Source organism: Osmia bicornis, chromosome 1, assembly GCF_907164935.1.
Source record: "Osmia bicornis bicornis chromosome 1, iOsmBic2.1, whole genome shotgun sequence".
Lineage (NCBI taxonomy): Eukaryota > Metazoa > Arthropoda > Insecta > Hymenoptera > Megachilidae > Osmia > Osmia bicornis.
The window spans coordinates 14,917,720-14,938,316 of NC_060216.1; the positions used below are offsets into that span (position 1 = coordinate 14,917,720).

Genomic DNA, 20,597 nt, shown 5'->3' on the forward strand with positions numbered 1-20,597 from the left:
ACTTCAAACACTGTGAGCATCTAAAAAAACTATTATGTTGAAAATAATACATTTTAATTACAGGCAAATTTTCTATTAGAAAGTAAATTTATTAGATATCATAATAAATAATTCCTACAATAATTTACAAGCAAATTTTTCTTTCAGTATATGTATTTCAAAATATTATGGCTATAAGTTATTCTAAAACAAATATTATAATGTAGTATTAATTTTTATGTTTAAATCTAGCGATTATAAGTTGACTTAACACATATATGCAAAATAAAAACAGAAGTGAAATATAATTTTCAACGTCAAAAGATAAAATATATACTTACCATATTTAAATAAGTAAACAATCAATATAGATGCATTTAGACATGTTCAAATACTCATTCGGATGTTCATCAGGTTTCATTCAGAATCGCTATCAATAACATTTAAAACCCTCTTAAACGTATTACGCGTTTCACGTTGTTTTGTAGGCGTTTCCGGTGTTTTTGTTGATCCTTTATTTGGATCCTTATTTCTTTGAGCACGTGTAACGCGTTCTGTAATCGATTATATACGATATAATTGCTACTTTCGATAAAATATACCGAATTACAAACCTTCTGATATAATGTTGCTTGTATTTAATTCAGCAATATCTTTCAGCCTTTCCCTTTTCTCTTTAATTTTTTTACACTTTTCTAAAGTTGGTCTACCACTGACTCCATGATTTGCTAATAAGTCCTTGAGGCATCTTATTCTAGCAGCATTTGATTTGCACCCAGCCCAGAGATCGTTATAGCATTTTACATGTATCCCAGCAGTTCTAATGTACTTTTTCAGGATCTGTATTTTTTTATTGTCCTCGGGTCTCTGAAATAATACCGGATACATTATTTGAGAAACATAAATTTATGAAATAACATATTGAACTATGATTAAATTTACAGTGCTTCTCTTTTTTCCTTTCTCATCTTTAGAAGCATCTTTACTATCACTTTCATTTTCACTTCCTGTTAATTCTGCATCTTCAGATTCATTTTCCTCCTTTTCGACCTCCACTTTTGGATCTTCTATTACACTGTGATTTTCATCTTCTTCATCTGTTTCTGATACTTTTTTCGTTACTTTTTTTGCTCTACCACGTCCTCTTTTCGACTCTGTAGGCGATTTTGTAGATTTTTTGTTCATCATTGATTTTTTTTTAGTACGCGGACTATAATCTTCATCCGAATTTTCATTTTCTTCAGAATCTGTACTTTTAGCTTTACTAAAAGATGTTCTACTTCTTTTCCTCCCTTTCTTTGCACCTTTCTTAGATTTATCCTCAGACACATTGCGTGAACTTGATTTCTCTGCATCCGAAGAACTGGCATCAACTTCTGAATCATTAGGTTTAGCTTTAACAATTATAGTTTTTGGTTTAGGTTTTTTATCCTTTTCATTTTCACTTTCAGAAGAACTGGAAGAATCCTTATCACTAGCACACTCTACAGAAAGTTCTAAACCTTCCACTACTTCAGGATCTTCAACTTTTGATTTACCACGTTTCTTATCCTTCTGAATACTATCTTCCTTTTCTTCCTCTTCTATTTCTTCTTTCGTTACCGAATTCTCTGTGTCAACATCTGTTTCAGATGTTGTAGATACAGTATCCTTTTAAATAAGAGAAAATATCATGAGAGATTATTAAATTATAATGTTCTGATTACATTTAAAAAATATATAATTCATTACCTCTTGTTTTGTCTCTGACTCAGATTTTGGAGTCTTAGACTCATTTTCTTCTTTAATTGCACTGTCATTATTAATTGATGCTTCCTTATCCTTAGTTTGAGATTTTGCATCATGTGTTTCTTCCATAACTTGATCTGTATTTTCTTCTAATGTTAACTTATCTTTCATATTTTCCTTGTCCTCTATATTTACATCTTTTGCATCCTCTTTTACATCTTCCGTAATACCATTCGCTTCTGAAATATGTTTATCTTCATGTTTATCATCTACAGTTTCATTAACAGAGGTACGTATTTTCTTGGAAGGTAAATGTAAACTTTCATCATCTGATGTCTCTGTACGTGACCTCTTTTGCCCAGGTTCATTATCATTTACATCATCATTAGAAATTTCCAAAGGCATTTTAATTTCTACTTCTTTGTCACTTTGATCAGACTCAACCATTCTTTATAAATTTTTCTGTAATTTCAACAGATTACATATAAACCTGTTTAAAAATATACATTAAAATAATAAAATATTTGTAGAAAGTTAATCTACTGAATTTCTAATACAGTTTCTACTATTTCTAATTTCATAACAAACTACTTAACTCAAACAATCATATAAAGCATAATCTAAACAATCTGCTCTATTTAAGTAATCTCTATTGCTCTTTTACAGTGTTAGATACTTGAAAAGTTATCAACATCAACAATTTAAAGTATATAACAAAGTAATTATAAGTATCTATATACTATACAATATCAGAAAACAATTTTTTGAAAAATTTTTGAACATAAAGTACTGTGTAATTTAACGTGCCAATAAATTAGAATAAAAAAACATTGAAACAATAGCATATAATATTTAACTTACGAGTTATAATCACCAAAAATATTTGCCTAATTATCTAACAGTGATGATCACAATGTTTGCGCGGCAAAACTACGCGGTAACTACGTAGTTGCTATTGGTTGGTAAAATTATGTATAGTATAAAGTGGTATAAGTACTGTACGTTATATGTCAATTTTTTAACTGTAGCTTGAACATAAGTAGTACAATTATAAATAAACTGATTACATATCATCAAATTGATTCACTGAATATACTTTATCATTGTATCTTGTATTTATCAAACAATTTGTGGTTATGTGCAATCCCTGACATAACAAATTTACATAAAATAAATTTAAACTTATATGTGCATTTTATATATTATGCTTTACTCCAATATGACGATCATATTTTACATTAATTAGACAAAAATAAAATGTATATATAGTTTTACGTTCGCAATACGTATGCTGTATACATGTGTGTAGTATATATTTTGTGTACAAACTGAAAATGAAGCACAAGAAGCATAAGGATAAATCTAAACATGAAAGAAAAAAATTAAAGAAGAGAGACAAAAAGAAACATAGATCTCAGAAGCATAATGAATCAAATTCAAGCAATGTAAGTAGTAAATGTTACTGTACACTTTTCTTTAAATATCATCCATCAAAAATATTTTCCTTAATTTGCTTACTTGTAAGTTTAAAATTAATGTAATTTTAGAGTAGTAGCGAAGAAGAGCAGCAATGGGTAGAAAAACCAGTAGCTGACACTAGCTTGTTAGAACAAAATGTAGCTGGTAAATCGGATGAACAAACACCTCTTAAAAGGGAGGATTGGATGAATATAAAAAATGTATTTCCATGTGTATTTAATGAAAAATCCGTGTCTACTAATACTGGAAAGAATGATGATAAACCAAATTTGGATATATTAGGTCAAACTAATAAAGAATTAAATCCATATTGGAAAAATGGTGGTACTGGTCTACCTGAAGAAAATTCTGCAAAAGCTGAACCAGTAATGGATGTAAATTGGTTAAGGAAAAGTCTTCAGCGAGCAAAAGAACAAGCAATAAGTGAAGGTAGAAGTTTAGAAGAAATTGCAGCTGAAAGATGGGGTGTAAGTATACATTAGTTATGTTCTAAAAGCTTCATTTTAATATTAATATTAATTCTTCTAGTCTTTGGAAACTATACAATTAATGATATCCAAAGCAGAAGATGCATTGGACAAAAAAAAGTATGGACATAGAAGGAACACTACTGAAAGACATAAAGATAATAGACAATTTTCCCATCACTCTTCAAAATGGAGGAAAGATGAATATTATACAACTAAATCTAAAAATTCAGACAAAAATGAACAATATAGAAAACATGATAATTTTCATTATAAAAAACAACAGGAATATAAAAAACCTATGAATGATGATTGTTACAAAAATGTTGCTAAACATAACACAAACTATTTTAGTAAAAGGAATTGGCAAAAAGAGAAAACATTACAGAAAAAGGAAGAAAATCTGGTGGATTCAAGTACCCCTAAGTTACAGGATATTGACCCTCAAAATAGCATCAACACAGATAATGATGGAACTGAAGAAATTAAACCTTTAACAGAAGCAGAAATGAACAAACTGGGAGCAAAGATTGTTAAAGCTGAAATAATGGGTAATACTGTACGTTCTATATTAAGTTTTTATATTTTGTATGCAGAACCTGATAAAAAGATCAATATAAAACATTGTTTTGTAGGAACTTGCGAATGAATTAAAAGATCAGTTGAACAAAGCTAGAGAACTTACAAAGAGTGTTAAATCGCATAATAAAGAAAAAGTTCAAAATGTAATCCTTACTCAAACTGATTCTAAAGGAGTTACAAGACCATTGGAGCCTAGAAATCAGATTCCAGAATCTTCTAAACATATTAAACGAAAAAATGTAGAAACTTATGATTTTGGAAAGAAAGTGCGACATTATTTCGACGATGATAAATATTCATTACAACAACTGGTAAGTATTTATTGAAATAAAGAATTTACAGTTTTTTTTAAATGATATATTTTTTTTAGTTCCAACGAGAAAAAGGACGTTGTACAAACGAGGATGATGCTGCACTTATGAAGGTTGCTTCTAAAGTATGTAACATAAAATTTGTTTTATATATGTATATACTATGTTTCATGTATGTAAATATCGATATATAATTTACAGAACATGGACATGGATGAAATATTTGAGGAACAAATTACTCGGGTTAAATCAGATGCAGAACGTGATGACAAAGATCGTTCAGTCGCAATTGAAGAACACAAACGTTTATCAAGAAGTTTGGACAACTGTCACTGGTGTATTGATTCAAAATACATGTTGAAACATATGATTGTTACAATGAATTCTGAAATTTGTTTAAGTCTACCTCGATATACTTCTTTGACCGTCGGGCATTGTATACTAACACCTGTCCAACACATTCCATGTCAATTACAATTAGATGAGAATATTTGGGAAAAATTAAAGGTGACATATTTTTCAGGTGTTACATTTCAATAACGCAAGTTTTACTTTATTTAATTGACTTATTTTCAGATGTTCAAAGGGATTTTATACAAAATGTTTTTGGACCAAAACCAGTATCCAATATTTTATGAAATTTACACCAATCGACACAAGTTTTTCCACATGCAATTACAATGTGTCCCATTACCAAAAGAAATTGGTGAATTAGCGCCGATATATTTCAAAAAAGCCTTATTAGAGTGTGAAACAGAATGGTCAGTAAATAAAAAAGTTGTTAGTCTTGAAAACAAAGATCTACGTCACGCTATTCCAAATGGACTATCGTATTTTATGGTGGAATTTGAAAAAAATAAAGGATATGCTCATGTCATTGAGGACGAGCGTGCTTTTCCAAAAAATTTTGCAGAGGTAATGTCTTTCGCTTTTTAAGTATCCAAATATAAAAATAGCATTTTACAAATCATTGCATTTTATGTATTACAGGAGATTATAGGTGGAATGTTAGATATGGATCATGATATATGGCGGAAACCCAGAAAAGAAAATTTTGATCAACAACGTGAAAAAGTTTTAAAATTTTCAGAAATATGGAAGAACTATGAGCTTGAAATAAATAATAAAGATTAACATTCAACAAGGAAGTTTAACGTACATATAATACTACATGTGTACAGATGTATGTATATTATACAAAACTTAATGAAAGAAAATTAGAACTTATTTACATATATATATTTATTTAAATCTAAAGGGGTTTTCAGCTTTTTCTACGTTTTGTACTTATCATAAAATCCTGCTATTAGTAGCGGTTGAAAATATTCTTTTAAAATTGATGGAAACAATGATAAAACTTTAAAACGTGTTCCCATCCCATTTTCGTCCATTATCATCTGATATTCAGATTCCAATTGTTCTCTTTCTCCTTCTGAAATATTTTTTAGCAGCATCTGTAATCGTACGTCAATTCCAAGATTTGTTAAAAAACTTGCTTGAGTCACTGGTCCAAATGTTATTAGCCTATTATTTTTTTCTGCAACTTTCTTAATTGCTTCAAAATCAACATCGGCCGTTAAATCTGCAGTTCCCGGACGTACTAGTGGATCGTGTATTTTATGTTGTAAAAATGCGCGAAAAGTATCAGTCTTATCACCACTGTGACCATAATCACATATTAAAGCAAATCCACCGCACTCCCATAAATATTCTGCTATATGATCTATTATTACTAAAGTTTGTGGACTAACTTCTACATGTTCCCTCTTATCATCATTCTGTAAAATATTAAGTTATTAGATCTTGTTTATCAGACGAGCAAGAATATAAAGAAACTCTTACTGATAAATAAAAGGTAGCAGGGGTTGCTGTATTTGATAAAACAAAACGAAATTTTTCTTCCTTACTTCCTTCAATTATATCAACCAGCACCTCTTTCCATCCGCTACTGGTTTTCTAAATGAAAAATTGTATTGTATAACATACACTACTGATTTTTTCTTAAATTTTAAGTATAATTACCTGAAATTTATGTATCGGTAACGCATCAAAAAATTCATGCGCTAAAAATATACTAAATTTCTTAGGTAAATCCATTACAGAGTGGTACCAATATACATTAACACCATCTGCTGTAACACCTTCCCTATAATGAGGAATAAGATTTTGTTCAGATTCATTTTTAGTGGTATCATATTCTTTAGTTGTTTTACATAAATTTTTTGCCTGAATTGAAGAGAGAGTAGGACTAATTTCTACTAAGTGTACCGATATGTCACTTAGGACCTTCAATTGTTTAAATACCTAAATAATAAATTCATATGTATAAAACCTTACAGTGATCTTGATGTACTAGATATCAAAAACATACCCTCAATATATCTTTCATTAGGGTTCCTCTACCTGGACCTAATTCAACAATTTGAAAAGGACCCTTTGACATTTTTCTTTTTTCATATATCATCCAAACAGCTATCATCTAAAAAGAAATATAATAAATACATATGTAAGAACTATATATCAAAGAACAATTTAATGTAAATGAACTTTTTAAATAGAATTCGCATACTTCTCCAAATAATTGTGTAATTTCTGGAGATGTTATAAAATCACCCTTTTTACCAAAAACATCTTTATTCATATAATAACCTGCAGTTGGATGAGTTAAAACTTCTCTCATGTATTCAGCAACAGTTATTGGTCCGCAGGAGAGAATTTTTGTGTATAAATAATTGTAAAGATTTTCTGACTTCTCACTCTTGAAGTATGAAGAATTAAATGATGAATAAAAACAACAGTCTTTTAAACAATTCAAAGGAATTTTTACATCAAATAATCTATAAGATTTAGTGCAATTATTTAATATTCTAATGGTAATCATATTTGTATCACAGGTTATAACTTCTTTCAAACACATATATACAAATACATCTATGTATTGTATATGTATACATTTACATTTTGAATAGATGGCAGTAAATACCCGGTTTTCATAATTGTTTCTCAAAATAAGAACAAGAAAAACAAAGTCCTACAATCACTGTTTAAACAAAAAATAAAATAAAAGTATGAGTGTCAATAATTAATTTTTTAATGTATAGTCTATATACGTATAGTGTATAATTGTAATCAATAACCAATAATACTATTACACCTTTTGTTAATGTTAACCTTAATCGGTGATAAGTGTAATTGTAAGTTTAATATAATGCGCTATATTACAAAAAATAAATGGATATGAAAATGAAATACAAATCACTACCGCCATTAGTGGAGGGCAAAATTTATGGTTACTTAAAGCTGGTTATAGATGAAGTTATTTGGTTAAAAAAATATCTTGGTGAGATCAGTGTATTTGTATCGTGGTGGGGAGAAACGGATAAAGCTCAATTTAGGTGAAGAATTTGTAAACCTTCCTAAATATCAGTAATTTTCAATAATAATTTAGGTTTAGGTTAAAATATATATTGTTTATATTAAATACTACTATTTTGTGTACAGAAATCACTTTATTTTATATATTTCATATGTAATTTTATTTCAGACCAGCAGATATTACAAGGAATGTTATAAGATCTCAACAAGAAACAACCACAATTTATGCCATTCGTACAAATATAAATCTTTTTGAAGAATATATTAAGAACTGTGAATCTATAGAATTAGTCATTGTTGACGAGGAAACCGATACAGTTATAGGAACATCTCAAATTGCAGATTTATTAGAAATTTGTAAAAGTAGAGCATATTTTAAATATGTTCCAATTATAAATAATTCTGGAAATAAAATAGGAGAATTACATATTTCTATGAAATTAGAGCATGTTGCAAAATCTTTAAATATACAATTAAAATCATGCAAGCATGATAATAAACAAGTTATTTCTGATACTATACATGATGTGACAAATGACAAATATATAACATGCAGAAAATTGAAATCTGAAGAAAATGAAATTTACAAATCTGTTTTAAAATCAAGAAGACTAGAATTTCAAGAACCTGCAAAGAGATTTAATAATGAAGTAACAGATAAACTTGTAGCTGCAGTTGTAGCAAGAGCACAAAGACTTAGAGGTGCTTTACTAAAGGAAACACATAATGAAGATGTTTTTATCTTTAATGATAATTTATTAAGTAACAGTTTACAATCTCATATTTCTACTGAAGAGCAAACAAAATTATGTGAATATCTTCTAGGTCAAGACATGACTTCTTCAGATGAAAGTAAAGCATTATGTACTTTCAGATCAACATCTGTGACTCCTAATTTAATAGATGATAGATCTAATTACTTAAAAACCTGTAAATATGATAATAAATTAAGTACATCAAGTAATACATCTCCTACACCAACCAATTCTTCAGTAAATGAAATACTATCAGAAAAAAGACTATGCAGTAGTTCAAAAGGTACATATAAATCATTTAATTGAAAATTGATATCTTTAAATGTTATATTAATGAAAATTATATTCCATTTCAGAGGTTGCAACATTTAAGAATATAGATTACATTAGGATTTTTGTGAAATCATTTACTTTAAGCCCTGCTGGTTATAGAAGGGTTAAATCTTCTTCATTATCGCGTATGTAAATTAAAAACACTTAACAATTTATATTATGTATCTGTGTTTAAGCGTTTAAAATATTATATTCTTTTTAGATGATGATAATAATTTTCTTTCTGCAACATATTTTGTTCAATATGATATGACTTTTAATTATATCAGAGAAATAGATAAAAAGTGGGTGAAAGAAAACAGACCTATAAGAATATGTTCTAAAAAGCAAACAAAGCAAGGTACAATCTACAATATCAGCACCTGCTCGTAGTATGATGTATTGTAAATTTGGAACTAATCAATGTATGTATGTTTGCAGTAATTTATTTCAATCACGATGGTATATATGGAATATTAAAATCGAAACCGTCCATAGAGTATATTATTAAATTTAAATTATTTGTTCGCCATCTTAATAAAAAATCGTTAATCGAGTTGGGAACCGCTACTATGCACATTGATGATATTATGAAAAATAAAAATTCGAGTATTGCACAGTCTTTAATTGTTGTTAATAAAGGAATAAAAGTAGGCGAATTGAGTGTAATTGTAGAATTAGATTCAGATTCTAGTCATTTTGGACAACATATTGGTAAGTATACTTTAATGAAAAATTTAGTATTAATATTCAAGGTTTAAATATGTTGTACATTTTAAGATGGTATAATATCTACCAAGAAGGACATGTCTATCCCGGAAACACAAGAATTATTCACCGAGGATAGTAATAAAGAAGGTAAAAATGTCACAGGAAATCATACTAAAACGAGTAATCAGAGACCATCAACTTCGATGAGAAAAATAGATCACTTAACTAATACTAGTGATTTATTTGCTACAAGAAATGTACCACAGTATAAGACGAGAAATACAGATGATAAAACGGTTGATGTTACAAATCAAGAACATACTATCGAGGATAAGGTACAATATATAATTTATAAGTACAGTTTAATTAATTATTTTCATTGAAAAGTGATTATTTTACAGGTTTTACTTCACGGTCTAATATATATTGCTGAAGGAAAGCAACTACCGGAAGTAAATACGTATTTAATATGTAGAGCATTTTGGAGAGAGGATAAGATTAAAAGTCAAGTTTGCAACAATACAACAACTCCGTTTTATAATTTTTGTCAAGTAAATATGTTGTTCTTTATATTTAGATTTTATATTTATACCTTTTATATATATATATCTTTTTTTTTATTACAGCTAGTGCCTCTTCTTTACGGTAATGATTTATTAGATCGCATTAAGGACAATTACATAATCATCGAAGTTTACTATAGAAATAATAATGTAGATAATTTATTAGGATTGGCAAAATTGTCTCTTCATCAGTTTTATATTGCTTATAGAGATCCACGCGTACTGTCTCATTTGTTATTGTCTAAGGTATGTAACTTCAAACAAATGTAATTTTGTTATTCATAAAACCTTTTATAATTTATTGTTTCAGTATCCTGTAGTAGGTGTTGATGGATGGGTACCAATTGTGGATCCTGTTACTAGTCAATCTTACGGTCAATTGCTCGCATTAGTAGCTCTTGGAACTGCCGAACAAATTGCATTGCTAGAAATGTCTAAAGGTTTAAGAAATATGTCTGTTATACCGCGAACAATAGTTTCAGAAAGCGCTTCTAATTGCACAGAACATTTACTGACTCCTCAACAGCCAATGCAGAATCCGAAACAATTGCAGTCTAACTTTGAAACAAACGCTACTGATAGTACTATGAGAAGATTGTATTCTCCAAATTTAAGAACTCAAGAATGTCAAACAGACATTTCTACTGTTAAGGAATTTAAGTTTAATAAAGAGTCACAAGAAGAGGTTTCAGATCCAGAATATTCTCTGTCGCATAATGTAATTGATCATTCAACGCAAGTTTTTAATGTTAATAAAGCAATCATAGATCAAGCAGCACAAACTGAAACAGATTTGGAAGAAAAAAAACGAATAGATGCTGAAGAGCAAACATGTATAAATGAATTGTATTTTAATAATGCTTCTGATGATAGCGATAATAACAGTATCAAACATAATTTTCAGTTACCTACAAACACCTATAGAAGTGTTGGTGTTGGTGCTGAATATGATGAAGAAAGTGATCAACAAGTGAACACTGCTCACAGCAATACAACATTTAATTTACCAAGTGTAATTCATATAGAAAACGAAGCAAATTCTTCGTGTAACCAAACAACATTCAGGGCTATTGTAGAAATTGAATGTGCTTTACATTTGCCAAAGGTAGAAAAAGCAAATGAAACTATTGAACCAAGCACATATGTATCATTTCAGGCCAATAAATTTGACTCTTTAAAACATTCAAATTCATACACGGTTACTAATGTTGTTCCACGTAGTTGTAATCCTAAATGGAACTGGAAATGTGATACTAAACTATCAACGGAATTGCTCTTACATGTATGCTACTTCAAGTTATATACATAATTTATTTCTTTTTCTTCATGTAATCATGAACATTTTTTTTTTTTAAGGATGAAAAGAGGTTGATCTTAAAAATTTGGCGTATATTTGACCCAGATATTAGTATGCAAATAAATTTAGAGAACGATATTGTTATAGGATTTTCTGCCATTGATCTTTCTATTTTACTTAGCGGTTTTCCTACTGTATCTGGTTGGTTTCATATAATGGATTTCACTGGAAAATGCAACGGCCAAATAAAAGTACTATTTAACTTTCATTTGTATGTAATATGACGTGCGCGTTTGTGTACTTTATTACTAATATTTCAGGTATGTATAACACCGCTGGATAATTTAGTTCTACTCGGGAAACCGACAACGCTAAGTACAACGCGACTGCCAATATGTACCGTATCTCAATTGAGTGAACTTTCGCCGTGTAATTATGAAATGCAGTATGCTAATGCGGAAGAAAATGACACTAATTACAGTACATCGATACCTACACAGGAAGAAGATAAATCAGAGTATAGTGAAAATCAGTTAAACAATCATGTAACACATGTTGGTCTTGAAGATATGTCTATGTCATTTTTGTCTTTATCTTTGAAGTATGTGGATTTTATTTTATTATTATTTCAGTGTAATTTCTTTATGATTGTAAGTATTATATTTATATTTCTTGCAGACAAAAACTAACCGAACTGGATGAAATTACGAAACGTTTAAAGTCACGATTGCGTGATGTCACAAATACAGCTTTTGATGACGATTTCGAAAATGAGTTTGATTTGAACGAACCGAATAGTGATAACGAAAATAATGACTCTAAAACTACAAATCCTCTTGTATCTAATGCGTCAACCAATAACAACGATATAACACATCAGTCAGAAAAAAGCTTACCACGTAATACAAATCCTATAGCGATTGAAAATCAAAATATATCGAGTGGAAGTGACATTCAGAATCACTTACCCGAGACATATATTAATTGCAGTAGAACAATTAATTATGAAATAATGAAACCTGGTTCTTCCAAAGCATCGAATTTTTGTAGAAAACGAAATTTATCAAATAATAATTACTGTGCGCGACATCAAAACGATTATTCAGTAGAAAATATCAGAACATCGGATAATGTTTTGAGTGATTGCCCAGAACGTGGAACAAGAACTCATATAAATTACTTGCTTGATAAATTATCTTTAGACTTTCCCGAGCAATCACATTCAAGTAAAGTTATACCAATGAAGAAAAATGTTACTAGTAATACACAACAAAATAATACAAGTATCACTTTTCAAAGTAATAATAAATGTGACCAAGAAGTTAAAGTATATACTGTACCTACTCAAACAGATAATGTAGATGAAGAAAATATTGAACATTCTAAAAGCCAAATGGGAAATTGTATAACCATTGACGAAGATGATGACTGTAATGATAGAGATTCGCCTGAGGTATTTACACAATCACAAATTCCTAATAAAATGTCAACAGTAATCCGTGAAGAATTAGTTGCTGAAGAAAGTAATAATACATCAAGATGTGACGAATTAACAACTTACCTTGTAACTTCAAACATTCGTCATATGGATTTAAATAATATTTTTAATCCACTTTTGTATCAACATTTGGTACCAGACTTACATCATTTAAATCCATCATCAGAGGAAGAGATTGTTGAACAACTAGATAACCGTTATAGCAAAGCTTTTAATGCATCAATAAGTAGTAGATTAAACAAAGTGCAAAGCTTAATGGAGATTAATATATCTCCGGAAAATACTGATCTATTTAGGATAACACCATCCGGAGTGTCAGAAAACATTAATGACAGCCTTGACTTAACTGTTCTTCATAAATCTAATTACAACCATCTACTTACAAGTAATAGTGCAGAATCAACTACAACTATAACAACTGAAAAATCGCTAATAAAATTAACTGATGCAGAAGCGACTGAAAATAGTTGTTCTACTTCTTCCGAAACGTCGGTACTTTCAAGACAAGCTCCTGATGGTGGTAACCCGGTTGAAGATATTATGAAACCATTAATTGTACAGCAACAAAGTGAAACTCAAGATTCTTCTTCAAGTAGTTGTAATTAATGTGTAATGAAATTGACTTAAACATATTATTTGACTACTCATTTTTATCATTCAACATAGGAAATATAGAGTACACAATTCTGTAAATTTATTAGTATTTTTGTTTGCGGAAAAACAGGTATGTGCATCCAAACTAAATCAGTTTGAATTTTATATAATTTATCATTCTACACTTTATACATACATATATAAAATGAAATAACTAATACTTTATATTATTAACACGTTATTTTTATTCAGCAATTATAAAATATGAAGCATACACACATTAATACAAAGGTAGTACCTAACATTAATTAGTAATATTCCCTTTGTATGGACTGATTACCATGTATACGTAATAATAATAATAATAATAATAGCATAAAAATATACATTATCAAACAGAATCTTTTATTAATTACGCAAATATATTATTTAAAATATTTGCTATATAAATATACATAAGCTCACTATTTTTATATAATTTTTGTATATAGGAATAAACATGGATTTGCAGCGATGACTGAACTTTATCTAAAAAACTTTCGGTACATAAATAGTTGTATTAACGTGTAAGAAATATAAACATTAAAATTAAATTTTGTCTATCATGCTATGCTGTTAAACACCATGCTATATTTTTATCCTTTTAAATAAGCAGAAAGGTAGGCCTCTCTACGTATCCACTTCGCAATAACTGTAGGATGCATCAACCATATTTTTGCAGTTGTATTTTCATGTCGATGTATATTTGAACAATCTCGTATTTTCTAAAATAAATAAATATTGAAATAAATACTTCTTTCTGTGTTTTCACGTATATACTCATGTACAAAAATCTTACGCGAAATTGTTTTAGTTCTTTTCTCTTGTATTTTGCTTGTCTTTCGTACTCTTTATTCATACATAATTTACATAAAAATATTTTATTTTTCAAGTGCCAATAATCGCCTAGTAATTTTTTGTTGCATACTTTACAAATATCTGTGTTTTTACTGCAACATTTTAAATCTACTCCAAGTTTCATTTTCGTTTTACCGCCAAAACTGTGTTCAAATTTATTATCTTGTTCTTTAATGCTAACATACATTCCTGGCCTACAATATATTTAAAATAAGTTTATTTGGCTCAAATAATTTGTTATAGCTAATTTAGTTTACTATCATACCCTGGGACTGAACTGCCGAATATTCTTTGCCTTTTACTGCTAGAGTTAAATGGATATTTTGATTTGGTCACTTGTTTAGGAAACCTAAAAATATTGTAATCAAGTGGTGATGGATTAGTATCTTTGAGCATAATTTTGTTATCAAATCTGGCAATACCACTGTAACCCTTTCTACTAATGCTATGAGAACAGGGCTAGAACAAAATATATTATTCAAACTTATTATTGATCATAATGAGCAACAATGAATTATACCTTATTCTTAATTGCTTTAAATGAATGCAAAACATTATACAAATTTGGTGCTACATTTGGATGATCTTCTAATGTATAACATTTCATAAATGCATTCATGCCCTTTTTTGAAGTATCACGAGGACATCCTGATCCAAAACATATTTTATGCTTTTCTTGTTTTTGTAGCACATACTGAAATTCTGTTTACAGACACAATATAAATTTATAATTTGATATTTATTGTACCTTTTTATCTAAAAATAAGTTATACCTTCCATTTTCCTTAATTTAGATTTATTTCTTTTTTTTCATGAATATAATAACATATTCGTCCAGTCTTCCAGTAATGCTCTCATATTTTATCAATAATACCTCTCTGTTTTGCAGATAACTTCAAAGTATACAGACTAAATACGTCAGTAGTAAGGTATAAACAGCGTATTTAAATTTACAACAAAATCATATACATGTAATAATTTTTGAACTGTAAATCATATAATTGAAAAACAATTCCTCGAAATTAAAATACGCGGGGGGGGGGGGCATTTTTTTCTAAATAAATTTGTATGTACTCAATCAAACCATAACCTTCTATTTCCTTTCTTCCACAAACATTTTAAATCATTTTTAGTATCTATTTAGTTAAATTTATTTTAAATTCTTTAGTAGAATATGATAATACAATAAAGAATAGTAAGTATTTGTTAAAACGTATTAAAATCTGTTGTGTTTCAGCGCCCTCATACAACTACGCATGCTTATTTGAATCACAGAGGTATAACTAGCGCTGTTTTAATCAAATTCACAACTTTCGTGAAAAAATGTATCATTTTCTGTTACGAGATATCGTGGTAATAATTCTGGATCTAGGTAAATAATTATATAACGTATTAACAGGTTAAATGATTAAGAAAAAAAATGGAAAAGAGGAAAAAGGAATGTTTTTACAACAGGAAATTGGAGGGAAGTTGAGTCGAACAACAGAGTGCGGTAGTCTCAGCAGGTCGATGGTACTGTTCGTACCGACGGTCCGTTCGCAGCCGTCTTTGCTTCGCGATGCGTCCGCTGATGTATGTTTCTGCACATGGCCGTGCCGCCCAACGGGCTTCTGCATTGTTCCACGGTTTTTCGCACTTTATCACCGGTAAATGGACCTATTGTAATTAGATTTCCTATTCCCACGATTAAAAATTACGCGCTCTGTGCCTTAAACTATACGAAAAGCATTTTCTGTGTCGATAACTATAATTAATGAATCAAAAAGTGAGTTGCAAGCAATATCGTATCAGTGTTTAGTCTGCAATGTAGAGTTAGCATTTCTTCTACGTGTTCCGAGATCTCATTGTTTACGAAACTAAATTGGACTTTGTATAACTTTGTATTACGAAATATTATTAATGAAGATCTCTTTAAGTCATTACGTTTTAATGTAGTATTCAAGGACGCACGGTGACAAATAAATCGTAATTTCTGTATATCGCTATATTTCACTTGAAATTGTGTATTTTAAACATTTTTTCTTTTTTTCATTTATACGGAGATTGTAAATACAAATAAAGTTGAAAAGGTTTGAAATCGAAAAGTCTTGGTTGTTCTGATTTTTCATTAATAAAAGTTTTATTATTGTAATCGTTGATAACCATCGTTATAATGTCTTTAAAAATAAGCTAATTTCTTATAATTACGTAAATCAATTATTCGTTCGAGGATTGAAAAATATAATGTTTATGTTAAGTGTATTGTTTATTTATAACGTCTGTTTCTAATGCTAATAGTTTTGTAAAAACGGATTATTAATATTGCATGATAATGGTGTAACAATTAAATATCAGAGTTTATAGAAAAAATGTTCTTTCTCTGACTGAGAAATAAAATTGTTTATGTATTCAGTTTATTTATTTATACAAAATTTATATAATGAAAATTTGTTCTAATTTATGTTATATCTTTAAATATTGTATGTTTTAGGATTATATTTATTATTTTTAGAAGAATTGTATTATATACTATATCCACCATGACTACATCATCAGAAGATGTGCTAATGCAAGTAGGACAAGTTCGTTATAAGAAAGGAGATGGCACTTTGTATGTGATGAATGAAAGAATTGCCTGGATGCTCGATAACAGAGATACTGTATCTGTCAGTCACAAATATGCCGATATTAAGTGTAAGGAAATTAGTGTAATAGCTAGAATAATGTTTAATAAAAAGAAGTTATCATGGAAAACTTATATTTGCTACATTTTCTAATTCTGATATAATAATGTATCATTTTAATTAATTTTATAGTTTGATTTGTTGTTGATTATTAATTTGTATTGAACATATATCTATAAATATATTTTTTAGGATAATAATATTATGCTTTTTTTTTCTAGTGCAAAAAATTTCACCAGAAGGAAAATCAAAAATACAGCTACAAGTTGTATTACATGATGGTTCATCATCTACTTTTCATTTTGTAAATAGGAATGGACAAGAGGCACAAATTAAAGACCGTGATGATGTAAAAGAATTACTTCAACAGTTACTACCAAAATTTAAAAGAAAAGTGAACAAGGAGTTAGAAGAAAAAAATAGGTAATATTTTAGATAATATTTTAATGATTTCCTTTTATTATAATACAATATTATTTACCAGAATGCTTCAAGAAAATCCTGTACTACTTCAGTTGTACAGAGATTTAGTTATAACACAAGTCATTTCATCTGAAGAATTTTGGTCACAGCATGCTGCAGAGTATACCCAAGCTAAAAAAAGTCAAAGACAAGAAATAGGAGTTAATAGTGCTTTCTTGGTGAGAATTTATATTATTAAACTGGTGATAAGTAACTTAAAACAAAATATATTAACAATTAATTGTATTATTCTCAGGCTGATATAAAACCACAAACTGATGGTTGTAATGGATTGAAATATAATTTAACTGTTGACATAATAGAATGCATATTTAAAACTTATCCAGCAGTAAAAAGAAAACATCAAGAAAATGTGCCTCATAAAATGTCTGAATCCGATTTTTGGACGAAGTTCTTTCAATCGCATTATTTTCATCGAGATCGTATCAATGCAGGGACCAAGGATCTTTTTACCGAATGTGCCAAAATAGATGATCAAGAACTTAAGAAGGATATTCAGACAGGAATTGATGACCCCTTGGTGGATATAACTTCTTTTGAAGATCAAAGTCTAGATGAAAATTATGGGAATGGACCCAGTAAATCGGACAAAGTTTCTGGAAATATTGTACATCAGAGTATGATCAAAAGATTTAATCAACACAGCATTATGGTTTTGAAAGCAAGCACTGCCAAACAACCTACGCAATCCGCTCAACCGCAATTAAATGGATCAGCACCGTCAGCAAGTAAAACTACAGTCCACTCTAATCAATTAGACGAACGACCAAAGACTAAAAAAGTAAACTTGAAGTATGCAATTAGATTTATATTTAAAGTAGCAAATTTATTAATAACATTTATGTGTTTTCTTTCAGCTTAGAATACAAGAGAAATTAATTTATGATGATCTCGACACCGCTTGCGACACGAACACAAATAATAGTGCACCATTAAATTTGACACATATAGATAGGTATTTGCATGGTCCAATACCAGGATATGGTAGTACAGAACCAACGTCTGAAGAACTTCTTATAACGTTAAATCAATTAAGAAAAGAAGCAACTGGTTGGTTATCAGGAAATAGTATACCAAGGCAATTGGCAACATCATTAGTTAGTCCGGCTGCTGCAGTCTCAGCTTTAGGGGAATTAACTCCAGGTGGTTCTTTAATGAAAGGTTTTAGAGAAGAAAGTCTCGGACGTATGTACAGCGTATTGTGCTAAAAAAAAATAATTAAAAGATTTCACACATGTAACGCACTATTTACTTGGATTGCAGAATTGATACCAAAGGATTTAGAAAAAGAATTACGTAATGTATATGTATGTACATGTGAACTTTTAAGGCATTTTTGGCGTAGCTTTCCACCTACAACTCCGCAGCTTGAAGAAAAAGCAATTAGAATGCACGAAGCTTTACGTAGATTTCATTCGGCAAAACTGAAACCTTTTGAAGTAAGTTTTGTTATTTAAATTGTACATTAAGTTATTTACACTATTTTGAACTTTTTACTTTTTTAGGATCGCGTTCAACGAGAGTTCTCTGCTGTTAGTCAACACTTAACAAGTCATTTAAATCAATTATTAAATACAGCATACCGAAAATTCGCAGTTTGGCAGCAACGTAAAATGCAAATGAGGTAGCCATTGAATAACTTATCGTACAATTGAAAATAACATAAATAATGCAGAGCAATATTGATCATCTTATATATATGTGTATATATATATATATATATATTGCATTTTGTAATGTTACCGTGATTAGGGATTAATATGGGTGTATTTCACAAAAACCAAAGCTGAATCGTGTCATGCATCCTGTGCTGCCACATATTGTTAATTTATTCTTACATAATCATGTTTATTATTGTTTTAAAATTTTCATTAGCGTGTTATTTGAGTTCATTCGTAAAAAAAAAATTTTTCATTATTATTTTCGTAATCTAGTTTATACTTTATTTATTTACTTTTTGTAGACTATTATGTATCATGTTGCATGTCTTACATTAATAGATTACTATTACCAAGATTAGATTTTGAAAAAACTCAAAGAATTTAACTTTATGATTATTATAAAAAATATAAAACGTGGAATATTTATAAATTTTTTTTAAAGAAGCTATGGTTGCGTATAAGATATTAAGGTTTGTAAAATGCAATTATTTAGAGAAATGTATGTAAAAAGAATTATCTAAATACTGTACGATATCAAAGTAGCTGTGATACCGTCACTGTATCATTAAGCTTATTTATAGATTTTATTGCTTTGAATTTTTCTTTCTTAAATCTAAATATTTTGTACTCATTTCAATAGAATTAGAATATAACAAAGGTTCTCTTTTGTGGCATATTTATTATAAAAGTCAAGAGCGCGTTTTATACAATTCCTAAAATGTAAATTTGTATTGTTACGAAATCATAAATTTTACTGGAAAAACTCGTATAAATTCAATACACAGTGGCATCAAGATACTTTTAACGATATTTGCGATATACTAAGTGTCTTAAGTATTGAATGCTACTTTTTGTTTTTATACTGTCAGATATAATAATTGGCAACACAAACTGCCTACTCACTTTCCTTACAGTAGCAATAATTTGGCAGTTATTAAAATGAGTGATAACTACTTCAATCAGTAACAAAACTCAGTGATCATCATACTCGCAAATTGCACTATAATTATTACTATGATAACGATTATAAATATATTCTTACATTATCATTAAATAAATGTTATTATTGTGAATATAAGTATTTGATTAATGATATCCTTATAATGAATTTTCTTAATATTTCTAAAACTATAAAACGTAATTTTCAAAAAAGGATTACATTTTATTATCGAAAGTAAAGAATCAATTTATTCGATTTATATATTAATTTGATTGAAAAATCCCGCCTGTTGAACACTTTCT

At 28.9% G+C, this 20,597-nt stretch overlaps 6 protein-coding genes across 17 annotated transcripts; 3 read left to right on the top strand and 3 right to left on the bottom strand.

The window, feature by feature from the left end:
- Window positions 1-148: 148 nt before the first annotated feature.
- On the bottom strand, window positions 149-2,661 carry LOC114870950 (transcriptional regulator ATRX homolog). Of its 3 annotated transcripts, XR_003788450.2 has the most exons (6): window positions 2,569-2,661; window positions 1,711-2,197; window positions 922-1,629; window positions 594-846; window positions 321-533; window positions 169-183 (listed from the first exon to the last, which is right to left on the bottom strand). XR_003788450.2 is itself a non-coding variant. In XM_029176255.2 (5 exons), the coding sequence occupies exons 2-5, from the start codon at window positions 2,152-2,154 to the stop codon at window positions 397-399; spliced, it is 1,542 nt and encodes a 513-aa protein (XP_029032088.1). In that variant the 5' UTR covers window positions 2,155-2,197; window positions 2,569-2,661; the 3' UTR covers window positions 149-396. The 3 variants fall into 3 exon arrangements, 2 of the variants coding, with proteins under 2 accessions (XP_029032088.1, XP_029032089.1); XM_029176255.2 differs by having other exon boundaries at window positions 149-533; XM_029176256.2 differs by having other exon boundaries at window positions 149-533; window positions 1,711-2,169; window positions 2,569-2,658.
- Window positions 2,662-3,035: 374 nt separating this feature from the next.
- Window positions 3,036-5,773, top strand: LOC114870948 (CWF19-like protein 2). 2 transcript variants are annotated; one of them, XM_029176248.2, is made up of 8 exons: window positions 3,036-3,152; window positions 3,255-3,653; window positions 3,715-4,212; window positions 4,289-4,546; window positions 4,606-4,671; window positions 4,748-5,053; window positions 5,123-5,461; window positions 5,537-5,773. In XM_029176248.2, exons 1-8 carry the CDS (start codon window positions 3,042-3,044, stop codon window positions 5,678-5,680), a joined length of 2,121 nt encoding a protein of 706 aa, XP_029032081.2. In that variant the 5' UTR covers window positions 3,036-3,041; the 3' UTR covers window positions 5,681-5,773. The 2 variants fall into 2 exon arrangements, with proteins under 2 accessions (XP_029032081.2, XP_029032082.2); XM_029176249.2 differs by having other exon boundaries at window positions 3,050-3,152; window positions 3,260-3,653.
- Window positions 5,677-7,464, bottom strand: LOC114870952 (protein arginine methyltransferase NDUFAF7, mitochondrial). Of its 2 annotated transcripts, none has more exons than XM_029176258.2 (5): window positions 7,116-7,464; window positions 6,918-7,025; window positions 6,569-6,850; window positions 6,389-6,502; window positions 5,677-6,324 (listed from the first exon to the last, which is right to left on the bottom strand). In XM_029176258.2, exons 1-5 carry the CDS (start codon window positions 7,461-7,463, stop codon window positions 5,821-5,823), a joined length of 1,356 nt encoding a protein of 451 aa, XP_029032091.2. In that variant the 5' UTR covers window position 7,464; the 3' UTR covers window positions 5,677-5,820. The 2 variants fall into 2 exon arrangements, with proteins under 2 accessions (XP_029032091.2, XP_029032092.2); XM_029176259.2 differs by having other exon boundaries at window positions 5,723-6,310; window positions 6,363-6,502.
- A 307-nt stretch (window positions 7,465-7,771) lies between these two features.
- Window positions 7,772-14,077, top strand: LOC114870947. Of its 2 annotated transcripts, XM_046285821.1 has the most exons (13): window positions 7,772-7,941; window positions 8,091-8,959; window positions 9,033-9,134; window positions 9,212-9,349; window positions 9,430-9,702; window positions 9,769-10,034; window positions 10,101-10,250; window positions 10,326-10,344; window positions 10,429-10,508; window positions 10,573-11,544; window positions 11,619-11,810; window positions 11,880-12,160; window positions 12,238-14,077. In XM_046285821.1, the coding sequence occupies exons 1-13, from the start codon at window positions 7,778-7,780 to the stop codon at window positions 13,661-13,663; spliced, it is 4,932 nt and encodes a 1,643-aa protein (XP_046141777.1). In that variant the 5' UTR covers window positions 7,772-7,777; the 3' UTR covers window positions 13,664-14,077. The 2 variants fall into 2 exon arrangements, with proteins under 2 accessions (XP_046141777.1, XP_029032080.2); XM_029176247.2 differs by having other exon boundaries at window positions 10,326-10,508.
- LOC114870953 lies at window positions 14,070-15,905 on the bottom strand. Of its 2 annotated transcripts, none has more exons than XM_029176262.2 (5): window positions 15,322-15,905; window positions 15,123-15,250; window positions 14,814-15,007; window positions 14,490-14,742; window positions 14,070-14,415 (listed from the first exon to the last, which is right to left on the bottom strand). In XM_029176262.2, exons 1-5 carry the CDS (start codon window positions 15,326-15,328, stop codon window positions 14,287-14,289), a joined length of 711 nt encoding a protein of 236 aa, XP_029032095.1. In that variant the 5' UTR covers window positions 15,329-15,905; the 3' UTR covers window positions 14,070-14,286. The 2 variants fall into 2 exon arrangements, with proteins under 2 accessions (XP_029032095.1, XP_029032093.1); XM_029176260.2 differs by having other exon boundaries at window positions 15,069-15,250.
- A 122-nt stretch (window positions 15,906-16,027) lies between these two features.
- Window positions 16,028-20,448, top strand: LOC114870949 (general transcription factor IIH subunit 1). 6 transcript variants are annotated; one of them, XM_029176250.2, is made up of 8 exons: window positions 16,028-16,194; window positions 17,019-17,221; window positions 17,433-17,634; window positions 17,696-17,852; window positions 17,930-18,475; window positions 18,552-18,879; window positions 18,958-19,133; window positions 19,200-20,448. In XM_029176250.2, exons 1-8 carry the CDS (start codon window positions 16,058-16,060, stop codon window positions 19,320-19,322), a joined length of 1,872 nt encoding a protein of 623 aa, XP_029032083.1. In that variant the 5' UTR covers window positions 16,028-16,057; the 3' UTR covers window positions 19,323-20,448. The 6 variants fall into 6 exon arrangements, with proteins under 6 accessions (XP_029032083.1, XP_029032084.1, XP_029032085.1 ...); XM_029176251.2 differs by having other exon boundaries at window positions 17,040-17,221; XM_029176252.2 differs by having other exon boundaries at window positions 16,101-16,313.
- The last annotated feature ends 149 nt before the right edge of the window (window positions 20,449-20,597 follow it).